Here is an 18,319-nt window from a genome sequence, read left to right as displayed (position 1 = left end):
TTATTGTTGCATTTTGATTGAAAGTTTAATAAAAGAAAATGCAGAGAAAAGCCTGCGTGATTTATTTGAAGAGACTGAAAGTTACAAATAGTCTAGATTCTTATTTTATATTATTTTATTTTTTATTTTTTTGGTCTTTTTTGAGACAGGGTCTCTCTGTAGCCCCAGCTGTCCTGGAACTCACTCTGTAGACCAGGCTGGCCTTGAACTCACAGAGATCCGCCTGCCTCTGGCTCCCAAGTGCTGAGACTACAGGCATGCGCCACCATGCCCTGCTGGATATGAATTTTAACAATTTTCAAACCCTGTTATGATTGGACTGATAAAAGCACCAGTAATGGGGGGACTGGTCTATGTCTGCTGAGCATTACGACGTGCTTCACCACTGGGGAAAATTGCATAAAGGATTCAGGGAACTCCATGTGCTATTTTCCTCCCTCTTGTGAGTCAAAGAAAAATTTAGGCCAGGCATGGTTACACATGCCTTTAATCCCAGCACTTGGGAAGCAGAGGCAGGTGGATCTCTGTGAGTTTGAAGCCAGCCTGATCTACATAGAGAGTTCCAGGTCAGCCAGAGCTACATAGTGAGACCTTCTCTCAAAAAAAAAACAAAAACAAAAACAAAAACCAACCAAACACAAAAGTAAATAAAAGCAATTTAAAAATGGTACTTAAAACACACACAACAACAACAATCTGCTTTCTGTGTGCCAAGCAGCAGAGGTCAGTGTTAATTGATACCTAGACATCCTATTGTGATGCTAGAGAATGTCAAAGGTATAGGAGAAGCAAGTTCCAGAGGGTACCCATCCCTACAGGAAGCACAGCTGCTTGCACAGCAGACTCTTCCTCCTGAAAACAGGTGCCATAAGACATTGGTACCTTCAAGCTGCTGAGGAAAATAACTGTAAACCCAGCTTCATGATGGTTAACCACTGCATCGCTTGACAGACCATGTGATCATGCCATACACACTCTTCATTTAAAGTAGTTGGTGCTTAAACTTTTTGGTCTTTATACTTTGACCTCTTTCTATTCTTAAAAATAATAGAGCACCTCAAAAAAATTTCATTTATGTAGATTTTATCTACCAGTATTTACCATAGTAGAATTTTAACTCTCATGTAAGTTTAAAACATTTTTTATTTTAAAATAAGTTGTAAATATGTTGCTTCTCAGCAAATTTTTTTTTGGTCTTTTTGAGACAAGGTTTCCCTATAGCCCCAGCTGACCTGGAACTCACTATGTAGACCAGGCTGGCCTTGAATTCACAGAGATATGCCTTCCTCTGCCTCCTGAGTGCTGGGACTAAAGATGTGTGCCACCATGCCTGACGTTAGTATACTTTTTTTTGTTGTTCTTTTTGAGACAGGGTCTCCCTGTAGCCCCAGCTGTCCTGGAACTCACTATGTAGACCAGGCTGGCCTTGAACTCACAGAGATCTGCCTGCCTTTGCCTCCTGAGTGCTAGGATTAAAGGCGTGAGCCACCACGCCTGCCCTAGCATACATTTTTATTTGATTTTTTTTTTCTTAAGTTTTTATTGCCTCTTGAAGAATATTAAGGGGAGAGAGAGAGAGAATGTGTTGGTGTTGGTATGTGTGTGTGCATGCTTGTGGAGGCCAAAGGACAGCCTTTAGTGTCAGTCTCCAGGAGCTGTTGTTTTTTGAGACTGTCTCACTGACCTTTTTGAGACTGTCTCACTGACCTGAAGCTTACCTGATTAGCCTAGGCTGATTGGCCAGTAGTCCCTGGAGTCTGCCCACCACCACTGAGTTTACAAACACATACACCCACACCTGACTCTTTTCATGAATGCTGAGGGCAGAGACAGGAGGATCCCAGGGTCTTGCTGGCCAGCCAGTCTAGCCAGTTTGGTGTCTCAAAAAATAAGGTGGAGAGGAATAGAGGAGCATATCCAACATCAACAGCTGGATTCCCCAGACACATGTACCACACCCGTGCCTGCCTGTGTGCACACATACAACTACTGGCCCGTAAAAGAAGAAAATACACCTTTCTGAACAGCCAGGGAAAATAGGGAGTGAAAGCTTATCAGTGAAAGGTCAGGAGGGAGGGAGTGAAGAAGCAAGGTCCTGCAGTGGTGCTCATGCTCCTGACACTGGGAGGCTGAAGCCAGAGGACTGCATCAGACTTCAGACTAGCCTGAGCTACACAGTGAATTCAAGTCTAGCTTGTTTCTCCAGTGTGAGACCCTGTCTCAAAAACATACAAAAATAAATAACACTGGGCTGGAGAGGTGGCCCTCAGTGGTTAAGAACACTGGCTATTCTTGCAGAAGACCTGGGTTCGAATCCCAGCACCCACAGGGCAGCCAACAACCATTCGTAACTCCAGTTCCAGGGGATCCAACACCCTTTTCTGCCCTCCTTGGGCATTGCACAACACGGGTATACTTACATACATGCAGGTAATACATGTATACACATAAAATAAAAATAATCAAAAAAAAATTTTTTTGGTCTTTTTGACCAAAATATTTTTGAAAAAATAAAACTGTGGCCGGGCGTGGTGGCGCACGCCTTTAATCCCAGCACTTGGGAGGCAGAGGCAGGCAGATCTCTGTGAGTTCAAGGCCAACTTGGTCTACATAGTGAGTTCCAGGACCAAAAATAAATAAATAAATAAATAAATAACAAAACTGATAGAAGTTGGTTTGAGAGATGGTTCACCGGTTATGAGCACTGACTGCTCTTGCAGAAGACTTGGGTTCAGTTCCCAGCATCCACATGACATCCGTAATTCCAGTTTGAAGGGATCTGATGCCCTTTTCTGGCCACGAGAGATTTGTACACACTTACGTACACGAGGCAAAACACTCATACACATAAAGTAAAAGTATATATGTTTTAAAAAAACATTCAAAAGGTCTGGAGAGATGGTTCAGCGGTAAGAGCACTGCCTACCCTTGCAGAGGACCCTGGTTCGATTCTCAGCACCCACACGGTGGCTAACATCCATCTGTACCTCCAGTTCCAGGGGAATGCTCTCTTCTGACCTCTGAGGGCATTGCAGGACATGGGTGTACTTACATACAGGCAGGCATACACTCATATACATAAAATAAAAATAATAAATATTAAAAATATTTTAAAGATAGTTTATCGAAATATATCATTAATCACAATAATGCCAAAAGAAACTTACCTTTTAAAAGATATAATTTTCCAGACATGGTGATGTGTACCTTTAGTCCCAGCACTCAGGAGGCAGAGGCAAGCAGATCTCTGTGAGTTCAAGGCCAGCCTGGTCTACATAGTGAGTTCCAGGCTCTGTGAGGCTATAGGAAGACCTTGTCTTAAAAAGACCGAAAAAAAAAAAGATGTGATTTATGAAATTATATTTAAAATAAATTTTTAATGTTACGATGCTCTCTAGTATAAAGTAACAGAGAGAGACTAGACAGTCCCTCTTCCTCCCTCCCATCTGAGTTTAGACACTGTCCTACTTCCATTCTGCCTGTGCTGCTTTCCCCCTGGCAAGTCTTCAGTTCAACTTGCAAGAGGAATGGGGATGGGGATTGGGGGCAGTGGTAGGTACTGGAGTTGAGTCAGACAGTAGAATTTAATGCTTAATTAAAAAATGTTTGTGTATGGGTGTTTTGCCTGTGTGTATGTAAGTGTACCTGTGTGTGCAGTGCCCACAGAGGTCAGAAGAAGGCATCAGATCCCCTGGAACTGGAGTTATGGTTGGTTATTAGCCACCAAAATATCCACAGTGGGGCTGAAGAGGTGTTTCAGCATTTAAGTGCACTTAATGCTTTTGCATAAGACCTGGGTTGAGTTGCTAGCACCCATGTTGTGTGACTCACAACTGCCTATGATGTATGTATATTTCAATTACTAATCTAGAATACTTTTTAAAATTAATTTTTTAAAATTTTATGTCTATAAGTGTATTGCCTGTATGTGTGTAATTGTGCCTGTGTCATGCAGTGCCTGCAGACAGACCCCCTGGAGACAGTTGTTAACTGCCATGTAGGTGCTGGGAATTGAACCCAGGTCTAAGAGCAGCCAGTGCTCTTAACCGCTAAACCGTCTCTCCAGCCCCTAATCTAGAATACTTTTAACTTCCTTAATTTTCTTCATAGTTATGAAAAAGTAATAAGGATAAGGAAGATTCAGTTAGTCTAATTAGCAGCTGTGTTTCATGTAGAACCTGATGCTCCTAAGGATGATCTCCTGGGCTAGTTTGTAAACCTACAGTTGAGAGATGGTCTTTTACTGTTTCTACTCCGCTGAGTACCCAGCATGTGGACATCTTAGTAGTTAGTCTACCAGTAGATTCTGAATTATCGAATCACACTGACACTCTGTAAGCTCTGGTCTTTTCAAGTTTTTACAGTTCTTTTGTGACATTGGATTTCTTCCATTTGGTCAAAGACAGTTGTAAAGCAAATCCTTGTTGAGCAGTGTGTAAAGTATTTTCTTTTTGGCCTGTTTCAGTGCTAGAATACATCTGTATTTGGTGTTTCCCAGTGAGTTGGGCTGTGGAAGATCACTTCATTCACAGGGGACCAAATTGCTAGATGCATCCCTCCAATTTGAGTCTGATTGTCAAGAAAACCATTTAAGAGCGTTGTTCAGCTGCCTCTGTGCTGTGAAAAGTGTAGTGGTAGACTGGCCCCAGGGAAGGAGGAGAGCTTGGCTGGAATTCTTGACTTCCTTTACTCTTTCTTGTATTTGTTAGCTCTAGAGTACGTTCAGACTACAGAATTTAGCCTGATTTCCTCATTACTTTGATGCACTGATGTTGAGGGAAACAGTGGGAAGAAACTAACTGAAATAACTCCAGTCTCTTTCCATGGTCAGATTTGACAATTTAGATCTGGTTTTTCATGTTTATTGTAAAAGCAGCTAGTGCTCTTAACCACTGAGCCATCTCTCCAGCACCCTGAGCAGAAGTTTTAAATGTTAATGAACTTTGACTTAACCAGCTTTTTTTTTTTTATGGATCATGCTTTTGGAATTGTATGTGTGCCATCACATGCATGTAGAGGTCAGAGGACAGCTTGTGGGAGCTGTTTTCTTCTCCCATGGGCTGGGTATTGAACTCAGGTGCTCAGGTCTGCTGCAGGTGCCTTTCCCCGCTGAGCCTCCTGCTGGTCCTGGAGTTGTAGCTAAAGGTCATTACTAAATCTGAGGTCACCTAGATTTTTCTCCTTTGTTAATCTTTTAGGGGCTGAGATTATTTGCTTTCTGCTTATAGCTATGATCCTGGCCTAGGGATGCTTCTCAGTTTAGAACACTTGCCTAATGTGCAAGGAATGAGGTTCTGGGCTCAGTCCCTAGCACTGCAAGATAAAGGAAAAGAAAGGAATGTGTTTTGAATTTAATTTGGAGGGGAGGTCAGTGTCTGAATTCCTGCTTTATGTATGGATAATTGTGTTGCTCCAATGCCATTTGTGGGAAATGACTTTTTTCTTCTGTTAAATTGCCTTTGCTCCTATGTTAATGATCAGTTGACTTTCTATGGGCCTATTTCTGACCTGTAAGATTTTTTTTAATTCCATAATTTATGTTTTTTTCATTAGATTAAAAAGTGGAACAATACCTTTTGAGTAACACCCATTTGTGAGAGAAAACTAAAATTCAGTGAGCTTTTACCTTGTCACAAACTTGATATACACCTTCTCGTCACACAGAACCACATTTACTCTACTTCATAGATAATTTAAGGGATTTTTCAAGGGTAATTTGGACTATTCTCATTTTTTATGCACAGACTGTAGTCGTACATCAAGACTCTCATGCACTAGAACACTCTCTTCCCACCTTCTTCCTGGATGTCCCTTGACATTCAGCATGCTTTCTCTAGTCTCTTATCTCCTATTGCCATTTATCAGGCTACTTAGATAGGTGAGCCACTAAGAGCCTGAAGAGTTTGCTGAAGTCCAGAAACTAGAATAGTGTGCCTATGGGGTTATTACTATGCCCAGTGAGTGGAACTTTCAAGCTACAGAGCCATGCTGTTCTAAAGATATACAACACAACCTGCAAACAAGAGGCTTATTTGTATTTTCAAATTTCTTAATAATTATATATTTTACAAACTAACAAAAAGTGAACTTAAATTCTGTAATTTTTTTTGGTCTTTTTGAGACAGGGTCTCCCTGTAGCCCCAGCTTTCCTGAAACTCACTATGTAGACCAGGCTGGCCTTGAACTCACAGAGATCCACCTGCCTTTGCCTCCCAAGTGCTGGGATTAATTACGCGCACCACCACGCCTGGCTCTGTAATCTTATTTTATTGTATCCAAAGTAATATTACGTCAACATAAAGGGCTTGTGATTTGGCTTAGTTACTTGCCTCACATGCATGAAGCCCTGGGTTTGATTTCTAGTGCTTCATAAAACTAGACATGGTGTGGGGCTGGAGAGATGGCTCAGCAGTTAAGACCACTGGTGTTCTTGCAGAAGACCTGGGTTTGAATCCCAGCACCCACATGGCAGCTAACAACTGTCCATAACTCCAGTCCCAGGGGATCTGACCTCTGTGGGCATTGCACGACACGGGTGCACTGACCTACATGCAGGCAACACATGCATACACATAAAATGGAAAAAAAAATTTTTAATAAATTTAAAAATTTTTTTTTAAAACTAGGCATGGTGGCGCATGCCTGTAATCCAGCACTTGAGCAATAGAGGCAAGAGGATCAGAAGTTCAAGGTCATTCATGGCTCTGTAGTGAGCTGGAGGCCAGTGTAAGCTGCATGAGACCCTGTAACAACAAAAAACATGTAATCATAAAAAATTTAATTTATATATACATAAACATATCTTGTTATGGTTGTGTTTATTATCTGGTGTTTATTTGCAACTTGAAACATATCTCCATTCTGACTGCATTTAAAAAATGCTTAGTAACCACATGTAGCTTATGTTCCGTGTTGAGCAATGCAAATATATAAACATATGGCCTAGCCAAGTGCTATAGATCGCCATTCTCTTGTGGATTCACTTCATTCTAATGTAGCATCTACCTGTATCCCTTGAGAAGAGTTGGTGGGTTTTCTATAGTCAAGAGTTTATCTCACTGAGCATCAAACCTCATTTTTCATAGAAACTCTCTAAAATATGTTAGCATTTTGGTCAGAATATAATATAGTAGTTAAAAGTGTGGTGGACAAGCTGGGCATGGTGGTGCACACCTTTAATCCCAGCACTCGGGAGGCAGAGGCAGGTGGGTCGTTGTGAGTTCAAGGCCAGCCTGGTCTACATAGTAAGTTCAGGTCAGCTGGGACTACAGGGAGACCCTGTCTCAAAAAGACAAAAAAAAAAAAAAGTGAGGAGGACAAAGTCATGTCTTGGCTTTATACCTGGTGTTAACACAGCAACTGCATAATCTTGTGCATTGTGTAAGCCCCATGTAATATGCTGTTCTCATGGTAAAATGATATGGAAACTAGAAGACTGTTATAAAAAGGAAAGGAAAAATGCCTGGCAATTATGTTTGTGTTGCTACTGCATGCTATTCAGCAGCAGCAATCGTTCCACAGGAGCAGCGTAACTTAGCCCTTCCTTGATGTCTCAAGAAAGTGCCATGGCATGTACTCTGCGGTAGATGTATGGCAGTGTTCAGGACCTTTCTGTTTCCAGCCAACTGTGCTACTTGGTTTCTTTTGTATCTTCTTTCTTTTCCCAACATGCACGAGTGCACACCTGTATCTAGTCTTCTCTCTTTTGTAGGTCACTGCTGCTACTGTATATTCCTCAGACTCCTCATTAAGAACCACTTGCTTAAATAACACTCTTAGCTTAAGTAGTTGTCTCTTTGTAATGACTCCCAGCTGTGCTCCTGTATGCGCTAGGGTTCCCCATTCTACACTGGCAAGGAGACCCCATGAACTTCTACTGGACTCTAGTGAGAGCTGCCTTTGCCTGCTCTTCCTACATCCTGCTTACTCTCCAGAGCCCTTTGCCACTCCTCTTCATCCCTCCTCCTCACCTGTGGCAACCGTGGTCAGCTTTGATGGTTATATTCCTTCATCCTTCAGCAAATATATTTGGAGCCCCAGGCCCTAGATATTAAGGATAAAATGGAGGACAAGAGGAATGTGGAAATTTTGCAGTGTGTTGAGGAAGGAGAGATTACCAAGTAGAACAGCACTTTGCATCTGGCTCATTTCACTTACCATTTGTACTCATTCATGCGTTCTACAAATGTTTATTGAGGGTTTGCTATATCCCAGGCATTTCACTGGATGGGCTGTGCTGAGTGGTGCCAGATACGATCTCTCTTTCATGAATTCAACAGGCTACTGAAGGAAGTGAGCATACAACCCAACCAAATAATGTTTGCTTTAAATTGGAGCTGAGTGCTTCCAAGGAAAGGAATACCATTTATGAGTGCCTAGCCTGGGAGTCAGGGAGAGAGTCCCCAGCAGTGGATCCCAGAGGCATTAGAGCTAGGGAGGGTACCTGCGGATGGAACAGTATGGTGGCAACCCAGTACAGGAGGAAGCAGCACCAGTGTGACTGGAACACAGAAGTGGGTTTGGAGTCTGTTCGTGTCTGCTTTATGGGCTGTATTCCCCAGTCTGTAAGACAGTACAGTAAGTGATTTGTGGAATGGACGAGAGAGCATGGGAACATTGCAGAATCTAGACAGATGATCCACCCCTGCTCTGCCAGGGGGGTCCTTCACCAAGTGCATGCTGAGGCAAGCTTCTACCTTTGTGCAGACCTTTACTCAACAGAAACAAGCTACCAAGCTGGATGGTTTCAACCTGGTAAGTGATAGATTTATGGTAGATGTGGAGTTACTGCAAGCATTATAGTCACGAAGCAGAAGACAAAGCCTGTGATCATGGCTTACAAACTGCTAGTTGATGGTTGATCATTAAGCAGTAGAGTGCCTGCTGTGTATCCGCTGTGTGCTAAGCACTCTTAAGGGTGTTATCTTATTTCTTAAGACAGCTTTGGAAATCATAGATAATAATGTTTTTGCTGGAGAGAAACTGAGGATTAGGAAGTTAAGTAATTGCCCAAGGTCATGTATGTTCTATTAAGTGATGATGGGAAGGGAAGGGGATACAAGTAGTGTAGTCAGAATGTGAACTAGATCTGCCAGTTTCCCTTGCTTTTAACAACTCTTCTGTACAAAGACACAAGTAGCATCATGGACAGACAAGTAGCCATTTAAGAGACCCCTCCCTTCCCTCTCTCCTTGCCTTCTCAAAAACATTTCCTGTTCTTTACAGCATTCCAGGTCCTATGCTAGGCACTGAGGATACAAAGAATCATAAAGCTTGTGGCCTCAAGTTCAGCCTAGTGGTTAAGATAGACACCAAATCACATATGCTCAGCTCCAGCATCATTGAGACTTTCAGAACAGCAAATGTCCAGAGAGTTCTAGGGATACAGGAAAGGACTTGCTAGTTCTGTCTGGAGGCCTGTATTTTGTTAGGGTGGGAGGGATGTCAGAGAAGTCTTACGAGTGGAAATGATGCTTGAGCTAAATCTAAATGGGCTAACCCACTAGGAACAGGGAGCCTCCAGGTGGACAGTCCACAATGATGGGACTGGCATGTCATTTGATGAGGGATCTGTAAGTGGGAGGTGTGGCTAAGCCCAGGGTATGTGCTCTGGAATGGCAGGAGACTGTCTTGAAAGACAGCAAGGTGCAATGGAAGGGGTTCTAGAAGACAGATTTTGTTTGTTTTTTGTTTTGTTTGGGTTGGGTTGGGTTGGGTTTGTGATATGGTGTTTTGTTTTGTTTTTTTTTTGTGTTCTGTGAGATGGAGTCTCACTCTACAGCACTGACAGACCTAGACTTGCTAGGTAGGCTGGCCTTGAACTAACAGAGATCCACCTGCCTCTGCCTCCCAAGTGCTGGGATTAAAGGCGTGCACCACCAAGCCTCAAGTAAAGCTAGACTTTTGATGACTTCTGTTTACTTTATTCTAAAGATAGTGGAAGACTTTAAGCATGGATGTGGCAATACCATATTTGTGTTCTGAAATGCTCTTCTGAAGTGTGATTGATGTTTACAGGGTAAATTTGTGAGTTTCTGAGTTTCAGAATCCTGCAGATTTTGTAAAATTTTGGAAGAATGTCTAATCTAGAGCAATACAAAGGACTTTTCAGAAATGATTGAATTATCAAATAAGGAAGTTGAAAGAACTATAATAACAACTGTTATAAGCATGCTCCACATTCTCAAGACAACAGAGCTCTGCTCTGAACATGAAGACAGAAGTGAAGCATTCAGACTAGCAAAGGCATCTGGTAGCTGTGAGGCACAGAGCACCTGAAGTGAGAGCTAGGCTGAGCTGCCCAGAGGCTCCAGGGCTTGTGTTTTCTCTCTGGAACTTCTGTCCTGGGTGATTTAGACTTAGCTATTCCTGTGTGAGGTTGCTGTAGCTTGAACAGCCTTATAGTATATTTATCAATTTTTACCTTTCATTTTATGGCAATTTGGAGGGATGGAAATTTGACAGTCTTATTTTTTTCTCTCTGACTTCAGAGAAAAAGGGTTATGAGCCATAACCCTCTCAGGAGCCTATCTTTTTCCTCACTAATTCCCAGAACATTCTTAATAGTGATCCTCCCCACAGTAAACATGAAAGCCCTAGTATTGAGAGTTCTGGACATTTCAGAATAATGTGCTCTTTTCTTTTTCATTGAAAACAAAACAGTAGGCATTTGCTTCTGGTCATCACACTTAAAAGGGTTTTTTGTTTCTTTGCTTGTTTTTGCATTTCCAAAGAGTGAATTTTTTTTTTTTTCTTTTTGTCTTTTTGAGACAGGGTCTCCCTGTAGCCCCAGCTGTCCTGGAACCCACTATAGAGACCAGGCTGGCCTCGGACTCACAAAGATCTGCCTGCCTCTGCCTCCCAAGTGCTAGGATTAAAGGTATACGCCGCCATGCCCAGCCAAAGAATGATTTTTTATGAATATATTAATGGAACATACCAGATAAATAAAATCTGGGCTTCTTCCTGGACCACTCCTGAATTTTCATGTATGAATTAAATGCCATATATGGGCTGCAGAATTCTGATACGTCATAAAAGTCATATGAACACAAAATGAATATTGGTCAGCAGCTCAGTGAAATACATTTTCCCAATGAAAATAACTTCTGTCACTTGATGACCCATAAAGAAGTGAAGCTGAATTAGTTTACCCGTTGAAGGTCTGGTTGTGTGTCTTCATCTGCTCTGCCCAGGAATCTCTTACTGGCCATGGGCTCCAGTTTGCTCACATTTATTGTTCAAACATCCATCCTCTTATAGTTTCTTGTCCCCTCTTCCATGCCCAGGTCTAAAATTGAACCTCCCCTGTGGGTCCAGATTCCTGTACTTGCTCATTAATCTTATTATCCCCTTGTAGTTAGTCAAACAGGAACTTTAGGTTTCTCTGCCTCATGCTGTCTGCACTTCACTGTAATCAGAAGATTAAGAGTTGTCAAAGACATCTTGGCAAAATGAGAATCTTTTTTCATGCTAGACACAGTGTGTAGTGAATAAAGTCATTGACTCTTTATAAGACCTTATGTGGTATATGGATTGTTTCCTCTGTAATTCCAGAGTTTGGTATAGTGAGCATTTGGAACCTAGGGATATGGTAAGGCAGGCAGTGTTCAGGTGCCTCTCCCTGGGCAGTGGGCCCAGATGTCTCTCTTTCCTATACTGTACCACATATCTAAAATATTTACAGTGGACATGTCTTAGCCTTTCAAAACTAAATTAAGTTGTAATGAGTCACACCTGTAATCCCAGCACTAGGGAAACAGATGCAGAAGGATAGGAGTTCTCAAATTAGGAAATTAAATAACATGTCTCAAAAAAAAACTGTAAGCACCTTATAAGGAAGGGGAAATGAGAGTTATGTGTCTGTAGGACACTTGGAAAGTATGGAAAATAGAAAAATCACATATGACTGAAATGTATACATGGCCTTTGTAAACCTTTTGTATAATAATTTGTAGTCCTTATGCATATAATTGAAAATTACAGTCATTTATCACTTTTTATCCATTAAAAAATGGGGTGCCAGAACTCATGCCTGAAGGACTATAGAAGTTCCCCCTCTGAAGCCAGGTGTAGTGCTGCATGCTTGCAGCTAAGCCAGGAGGATCTGGAGCGCAAAGCTAACCTTGATTACATAGGAAGTTTGAGGCCTGCTTGGGCTGCTTGAGACCCTGTCTGAAAAACAAATTCAGATTCACCTTTCATCTTGACCTCTTCCTGTGCTGCTTTCTCCATTGTCTGAAGCTGCTATCTCTGACGTAAGTGTGAGCAAGGAAGCCTGTTTGGTTGTCGATCTCACTCTTCAGTAAGCATGAAGTGCTAGGAGAATCCCGCTCTTTGAGAGTGTGGATGCATAAAGGAAAGAACTGTGTGACCTTTGGCACCCAGAAATATTGACCAAGAACACCAGAAAGTAGACCCACTTGGATTCTGTCAGAAGTCCACGTGATTCTCCTCGAGAAAGCCTTTTTTGTACAAGAAGGTGGAGCTCAGAGATTTGACGAGTGGCTAAGTCGAGTCCAGATGTAGTTCAGAATCCATTTCACTGAACAGTGTCATAGGAAGGTGCCCCTATTTTCCCTATGCTGAAAGCTCTAAATGTTGGCATTTGTGGAATTCTTAGGGTGGGAACCAGATTCTTTTTCCCCCTCCTCCCATTTCAAAGTGGGATCAACAGGTTTGGAGCAAAGGTGGGGGAGACCCGAGCTCTCTAGGCCAGCTCTGTCTCTGTTGATTTGGGTTATCTTGAACTCTTTCCTCCTCTTTTCTAGGTCTCTGCTCCCTATCTGTAAAAGGGAGGAGGTTAAAATAAATCTAAGTTCCTAAGTTTGTTTTTAGTGACTAATGTGTCGCTGTTCCTTCTTATCAAATGCCAAATGGGTATGGGTTCCTAAGTTCCTAGGCACCTTGAATGTTCTTTACAGGGTAGGATTTTGGCCAAGAGATTGGTGGGGTCAAGAATGAGTACTCTTGGTGCCTGGACTTGAATCCCCACTCTCTCATTTACATGTCATCATCTAATGTTGAACAAGCTACTTAACCTCGTTACACCTGTTTTCTAATTTATGAAATAGAAGCAGTAACTGATTTTCACAGAGTTGATGTGAAAATTCAGTGGGCCTGTGTGTCTAGGCCAGTTCACACAGTATGTGGCACAGAGTACCAAATAAATATAGCTAATGATAGTATAATGTTTTATGAGTACTAATTTGGAGGTCCATGCAGTTTCACAAGTGAAAACCAACAGTAGCTTCTTTTTAAAAATGATTTCTTGAACCGGGTGTAATGGCACATGGCTTTAATCCCAGTACTTGGGAGGCAGAGGCAGGTGGAGTTCTGTGAGTTCGAGGCCAGCATAATCTACATAGTGAGTTCCAGGCCAGCTGGGGCTACAGGGAGACCCTGTCTCAAAAAGAACCCCCCTCCAAAAAAATAGAATAGTAGCATTTAGTGAACCCTTTGGTTTTGCTCTCAGATCCGAGCCTGTAATATTCATTGAATTTTTTTTTTTTTTTTTTTTTTTTTTTTGCTAGGAACTCTGGGGCATACCATGACAGTCAAAGCAGAATTCTTCTGATATCAGTGTTTGGCTTTTTGCTTTGATCAATAGGCTTATTATTTGTCCTTGAACCTCTGTGGTACTGGGGAATCACAGACATTTCTCAGATTGATTTACATGGTAATAAATAATCTGTGCTGTCTATTGCTTGTCCCATCAATGTCTGCCCTGTTCGTAAAGCTCTAGAGGCTCAGCAGCCCCAAGGCTGCAGCACAGTGGACATATTAGAGACTTGTCTGCCAGGAATAAGCTGGCTGATGTTGTTCTGTTGTTCTACGATGCTTCCATAATCTAAGGACTGACATAACTCTGAAAGTTAGTTTCTATCTGACTTTATTATGGTTACCTTACCATTTATTTTTTTTTATTTCTGTTATATGTTAGGTGCTATATACATTTTTTTTAAATCTAATCCTGAATTAGGCCATTATAATGGATGTGGAAACTGAAAGACAAGGTGAAACTTATTCTCGACTCACATGGCCCATGAGCCACAGAGCTGAGATTTGAACTCAAGTCTCTCTGACTGCAAAACTCATAATTAGCACTCTCCTGTGGCATATTCCTCATCTACAGTGCACTGCTTCTACCTTAGCTTTGTGCCTAAGTTGGCACCCGCTTCAGAGATTCAAAAGTCTCTTCTGTCATTCAGATATTAATTTTAAATTTCTCACCATATTGCAAATACATGAATTGTAAAGTGACAGCCATGGCCAGATTACTTTCTTGTTATCCATCCATTTAGCAGATTTACAGTTTCCATTAATTTTAATCTGTCCCTATTACCTGTTTTCTATAATAAATATCTCTCAGCCATGACAGACTCCCTGAGTATAGATCACCTGAAGTAGGCTCACTCTCAATAAGCAGAGTTGCAGCTAAAGATTTGTGAATTAATTGGGAAATTGCAAATCAGGTAGTCAGCGAAATAATTCATTGTCACATCCAATCAATAAACTTTGTAAATCAACTCATTTAATTCAAAAAATGATCTATATAGATCAAGCAACCAATTAAACAATTAGCATACACTTTGTAATTAATTAATTTAGGCATCAATCATGTAATTAAAACTTAAAATTTGAGCTGAGGAATTGAGAATTCTCCTGTCTTCTGAGCTGTTAGATTATGCTTCCAAAACCAGCCTGCCTTTGAGTGCAGCAGGTTTACAGTTTCCCAGTCCACTCTGGAACGGGCTGCCTTGAAGTATTTATATTGATTTCAGCATTCATTCACTCATTCGTTCATTCATTGGCAAGATCTCATGTGTTCCACACTGACTATGTGGCCAAGATGACTTTGAACGTGGGGTCCTCCTGCCTCTACCTTCTGAGTGCCAAGAACACAAGTATGTACTACCACATCTGGATTATTCAATGCTCAGGATCAAACCCAGGGCTTCTTGCATGCTAGACAAGCATTCCACCAACTAATCTACATCCCCAGCCCTGACTTCGGCTTTCAAATAGTCTATCTGTTGGTATAGTTTCCCCTTATTTTAAATAAACTGAGTTTTTACACTCTTTGAAGAGGGGAGAGTGATAGTGGTCAGAAGGACCAGGTGTCTGCATCAGGATATATTAGGCCATTTGCTTTATTCGGCTAAGGATCTGTGGAATTTGGAATAAAATCCTTCCTGAATAGTCACTCTTTAGGCAAAGGGAACTGTGTAAATGGTCCTGGTTACCAATCTTACCTGTACATCAAAGGCCTCTAACTCCCACAGGGAATTTTTCCTTTGTGTGTATTAGGGTAGGGATGAACAGGGTCAGTTTTCCACTACTCCATATCATCTGGTCCTCACATCCTTTCTCTACATTGATATTCACTGATATTGGTTTTCCTTTCAGTGACAACGTCAGTGCCTACTGCCTGCATATTGCTGAGGATGATGGGGAGGTAGACACGGATTTCCCCCCACTGGATTCCAACGAGCCCATTCATAAGTTTGGCTTCAGTACTTTGGCCCTGGTTGAAAAGTATTCATCTCCTGGTCTGACATCCAAAGAGTCACTGTTTGTTCGAATGTGAGTACTGACTTGCTGTTTTCCTCTGTCTCAACCCTGGTCTTCTAGTGTTGCATATCTGATCACATTTGTTCACTGAGTGAATTATATTTGGTACCTGGAGAGTCAACTCATGTGATTATGTCCAGAGAGATGTTGGGAATTTATACATTTCTAGTTCATGCCCTGCATGAATTAGGTCACACAGCCTGCTTTGCAGTAGTGATTGTGTGAGGTAGGTCTTAGATATCTGCAAGTAGACTTCTGGAGGCACAGATATGCTTGGCCTAGAGCAGCAACCCTTCTGGGGTTCTCCTTCTGGTCAAGGAATCCAGACTAAATAAAGATGTGTATTGAAGCCACTTTTCTTTTATGACTTAGGGTTATTTTGTCTCCAACTTTGTTCACATCCAGTTTGATTCTTCCTCAGGTGCCTTCCTTTAGACTGTGCTTAGCCTTTTCTGTCCCTTTGTCAGTCTGGTAAAACCTAGAAAAATCCTTCTCAGAAAAGTGTATATATATGCATAAAATAAAGTTCATTGGATTATGAAAGGATTCTGTTATGTTGAAAGTCACCGGATCTAAGCCTGTGATGTAGTGACAAGTCCAGTTTTACTAGTAGATTAAATAGCACAACCCAGCAAGAGATCTAACCTTAACTTTAAAGCCTGTTGTTTCAAATGATGATGAGTATAAATGCTGTTTCAGGAGTCTACATCGATTGCAGTGTACAATGGAGTTAGATAGGATGTCTGTTCATGACAGTTGCCAGCATGGCTTACCATACTGTGATTTGTTGCCTCCACGTACAATCTGAGGAAAGGCTAACTACTATAGGTAGAGATGGAGATGCCTTTTTGTCCATTTGGGCCCACAGAGCTGCTGAGTCCCAGTGGTTAAGGGTGAACCTACACACTCCAGCTTCACTCTAACCTAAGTGCTTCTAACCTAGGCCTCTGCAGCCTAGCTTCTGATCATCTCCTGGGAATAATAGTGATCCCTTTGGCACCCCCTGCTGTTAGGAACCAGCAAATTCACTATCCTAAGGCGGGATTGCTTTGAAGGACTTTCTCTGTCCCTTTAAAACAGATTCCTTTGTTTGAAATTTAGGAAAATGGGGTTGTGCAACGTATGAGTCATTCTGGATCTTTCTGCCCTTGAGCAAGAACAGAGCACCCGGTGTCTGGGTTGAGCTGGGAGCAGCTCCTTGAGCTTTCACAGCAGCTGGTTCATCTCTACCCTCAGGGCAGGTTTGGTGTATAAACGGCACATTTTGTTCCACTTTTTCATTTCTGAGGCACCAAAACAGCAGCTTTGGGCCTAGAGAGATGGCTCACCAGTTAAGAGCACTGACTGCTCTTGCAGAGGACCCAGGTTCGATTCCCAGCACCCACATGGCGGCTACGAACCATCCTTAACTCCAGTTCCAGGGGAATCGAAGCCTTCCGACCTCCACGGCATTGCACTACACGGGTGCACTCACATACATGCAGGCAATACACTGATACACATAAAAAAAGCTTTACAGAGTAGTTAAAATACTTCAAAAGCTATCCAGTTATTCTGCCATCCTAGTGAACCTGGTATATGTGTCTGCAGACTCACACGTGCATGCTTGCATGTATGCTCCTGTGTATGGGTACACGCACCTGTGCACATACATGTGGAGGCCAGAGGTTGATGTTGAATGTCTTCCTCAGTTGCTTCTCCACCTTACTTTTTATTTTTATTTATTGATTGATTCTTTTCTTTTTCCACTTTTTTTTTTTTTTTTGATTTTTTTGAGACAAAGTCTCCCTGTAGCCCCAGGTGGCCTGGAACTCACTATGTAGACCAGGCTGGCCTCTAACTCACAGAGATCCACCTGCCTCTGCCTCTGGTCCTAAATGCTGGGATTAAAGGTATGCGCCACTACACTTGGCTCCTCCTTACTTTTAAGACAGTGTCTCAAAAAACCTGGTGCTCACTATTTCAGGTAGATTGGCAGGCCAGCAGACTCCCCAGGATTTGCCTGTCCCTGTCCCCCAGCACTAGGGTTTCAGAAGTGTACCTTTTACATGGGTGCTGGGATAAAGCTTAGATCCTCGTGCTTCTGCAGCAGGCATTTTCCCCACCAAACTGTCTCCCCATCCCTGCTTTGGGTTTTACTTGGTCATTTCTATGGGTATACAGGTTATAGTTTGTTATTAGTTACATATGGGCTTTATATTTTTGCTTAATAGTATATTATAAATGTTTCATGGGCCAGGTGCACACATTTAATCCCAGCAGTCAGGATACAGAGACAGGCAGATGTCTGTGAGTTCAAGGCCAGCCTGGTCTACATAGTGAGTTCCAGGTCATCTGGGGCTATAGGGAGACCCTGTCTCAAAAAGACCAAAAAATAAAGTATTTCAATATTCTTAATTCCTACAATCTATACTTACTTTGTGTCAGAGATCTAGACAAAGACAACCCTTTCTTCTCTCATGGAGATTACTACTTAGTAGGGACAAGCTTGTCAAATCATTAAAATGAGGTAAGAGATATACGAAGTACACAGAATATTTTGATTATTTCCTTGTTTGAACTTTCATAAGTAGTATCAGTCATTACTTATGTCTCTGTGATTTCTGTTGAATAATTAGGTTCATTTCCTTTAAGTAAGTAGGGGTATTGGTTATAGAATAGAGGTTTGTTGTTTTTGTTTTTGTTTTTGTTTTTGTTTTTTATCACTGTCTCTGTCTGCATCTGTTTGTGTTGAGAATTGAACCCA

General features: G+C 41.8%; 1 protein-coding gene across 8 annotated transcripts in view; it reads left to right on the top strand.

Moving 5' to 3' along the window:
• Mapkap1 (MAPK associated protein 1) overlaps positions 1-18,319 on the top strand; it is a 246,942-nt gene that overhangs the window by 109,960 nt on the left and 118,663 nt on the right. For all 8 annotated transcript variants that reach the window (XM_029559663.1, XM_029559662.1, XM_008824842.2 and 5 more), the window contains one exon: positions 15,409-15,585. In XM_029559663.1, coding sequence (XP_029415523.1) covers positions 15,409-15,585 — 177 coding nt within the window. The remainder of the gene's footprint in view (positions 1-15,408; positions 15,586-18,319) is intronic.

The sequence above is a fragment of the Nannospalax galili genome, unplaced genomic scaffold (assembly GCF_000622305.1).
Source record: "Nannospalax galili isolate Female #2095 unplaced genomic scaffold, S.galili_v1.0 scaffold290, whole genome shotgun sequence".
Lineage (NCBI taxonomy): Eukaryota > Metazoa > Chordata > Mammalia > Rodentia > Spalacidae > Nannospalax > Nannospalax galili.
The sequence above is the reverse complement of the archived record's forward strand: the minus strand, read 5'-3'. Positions and strand labels throughout refer to the sequence as shown.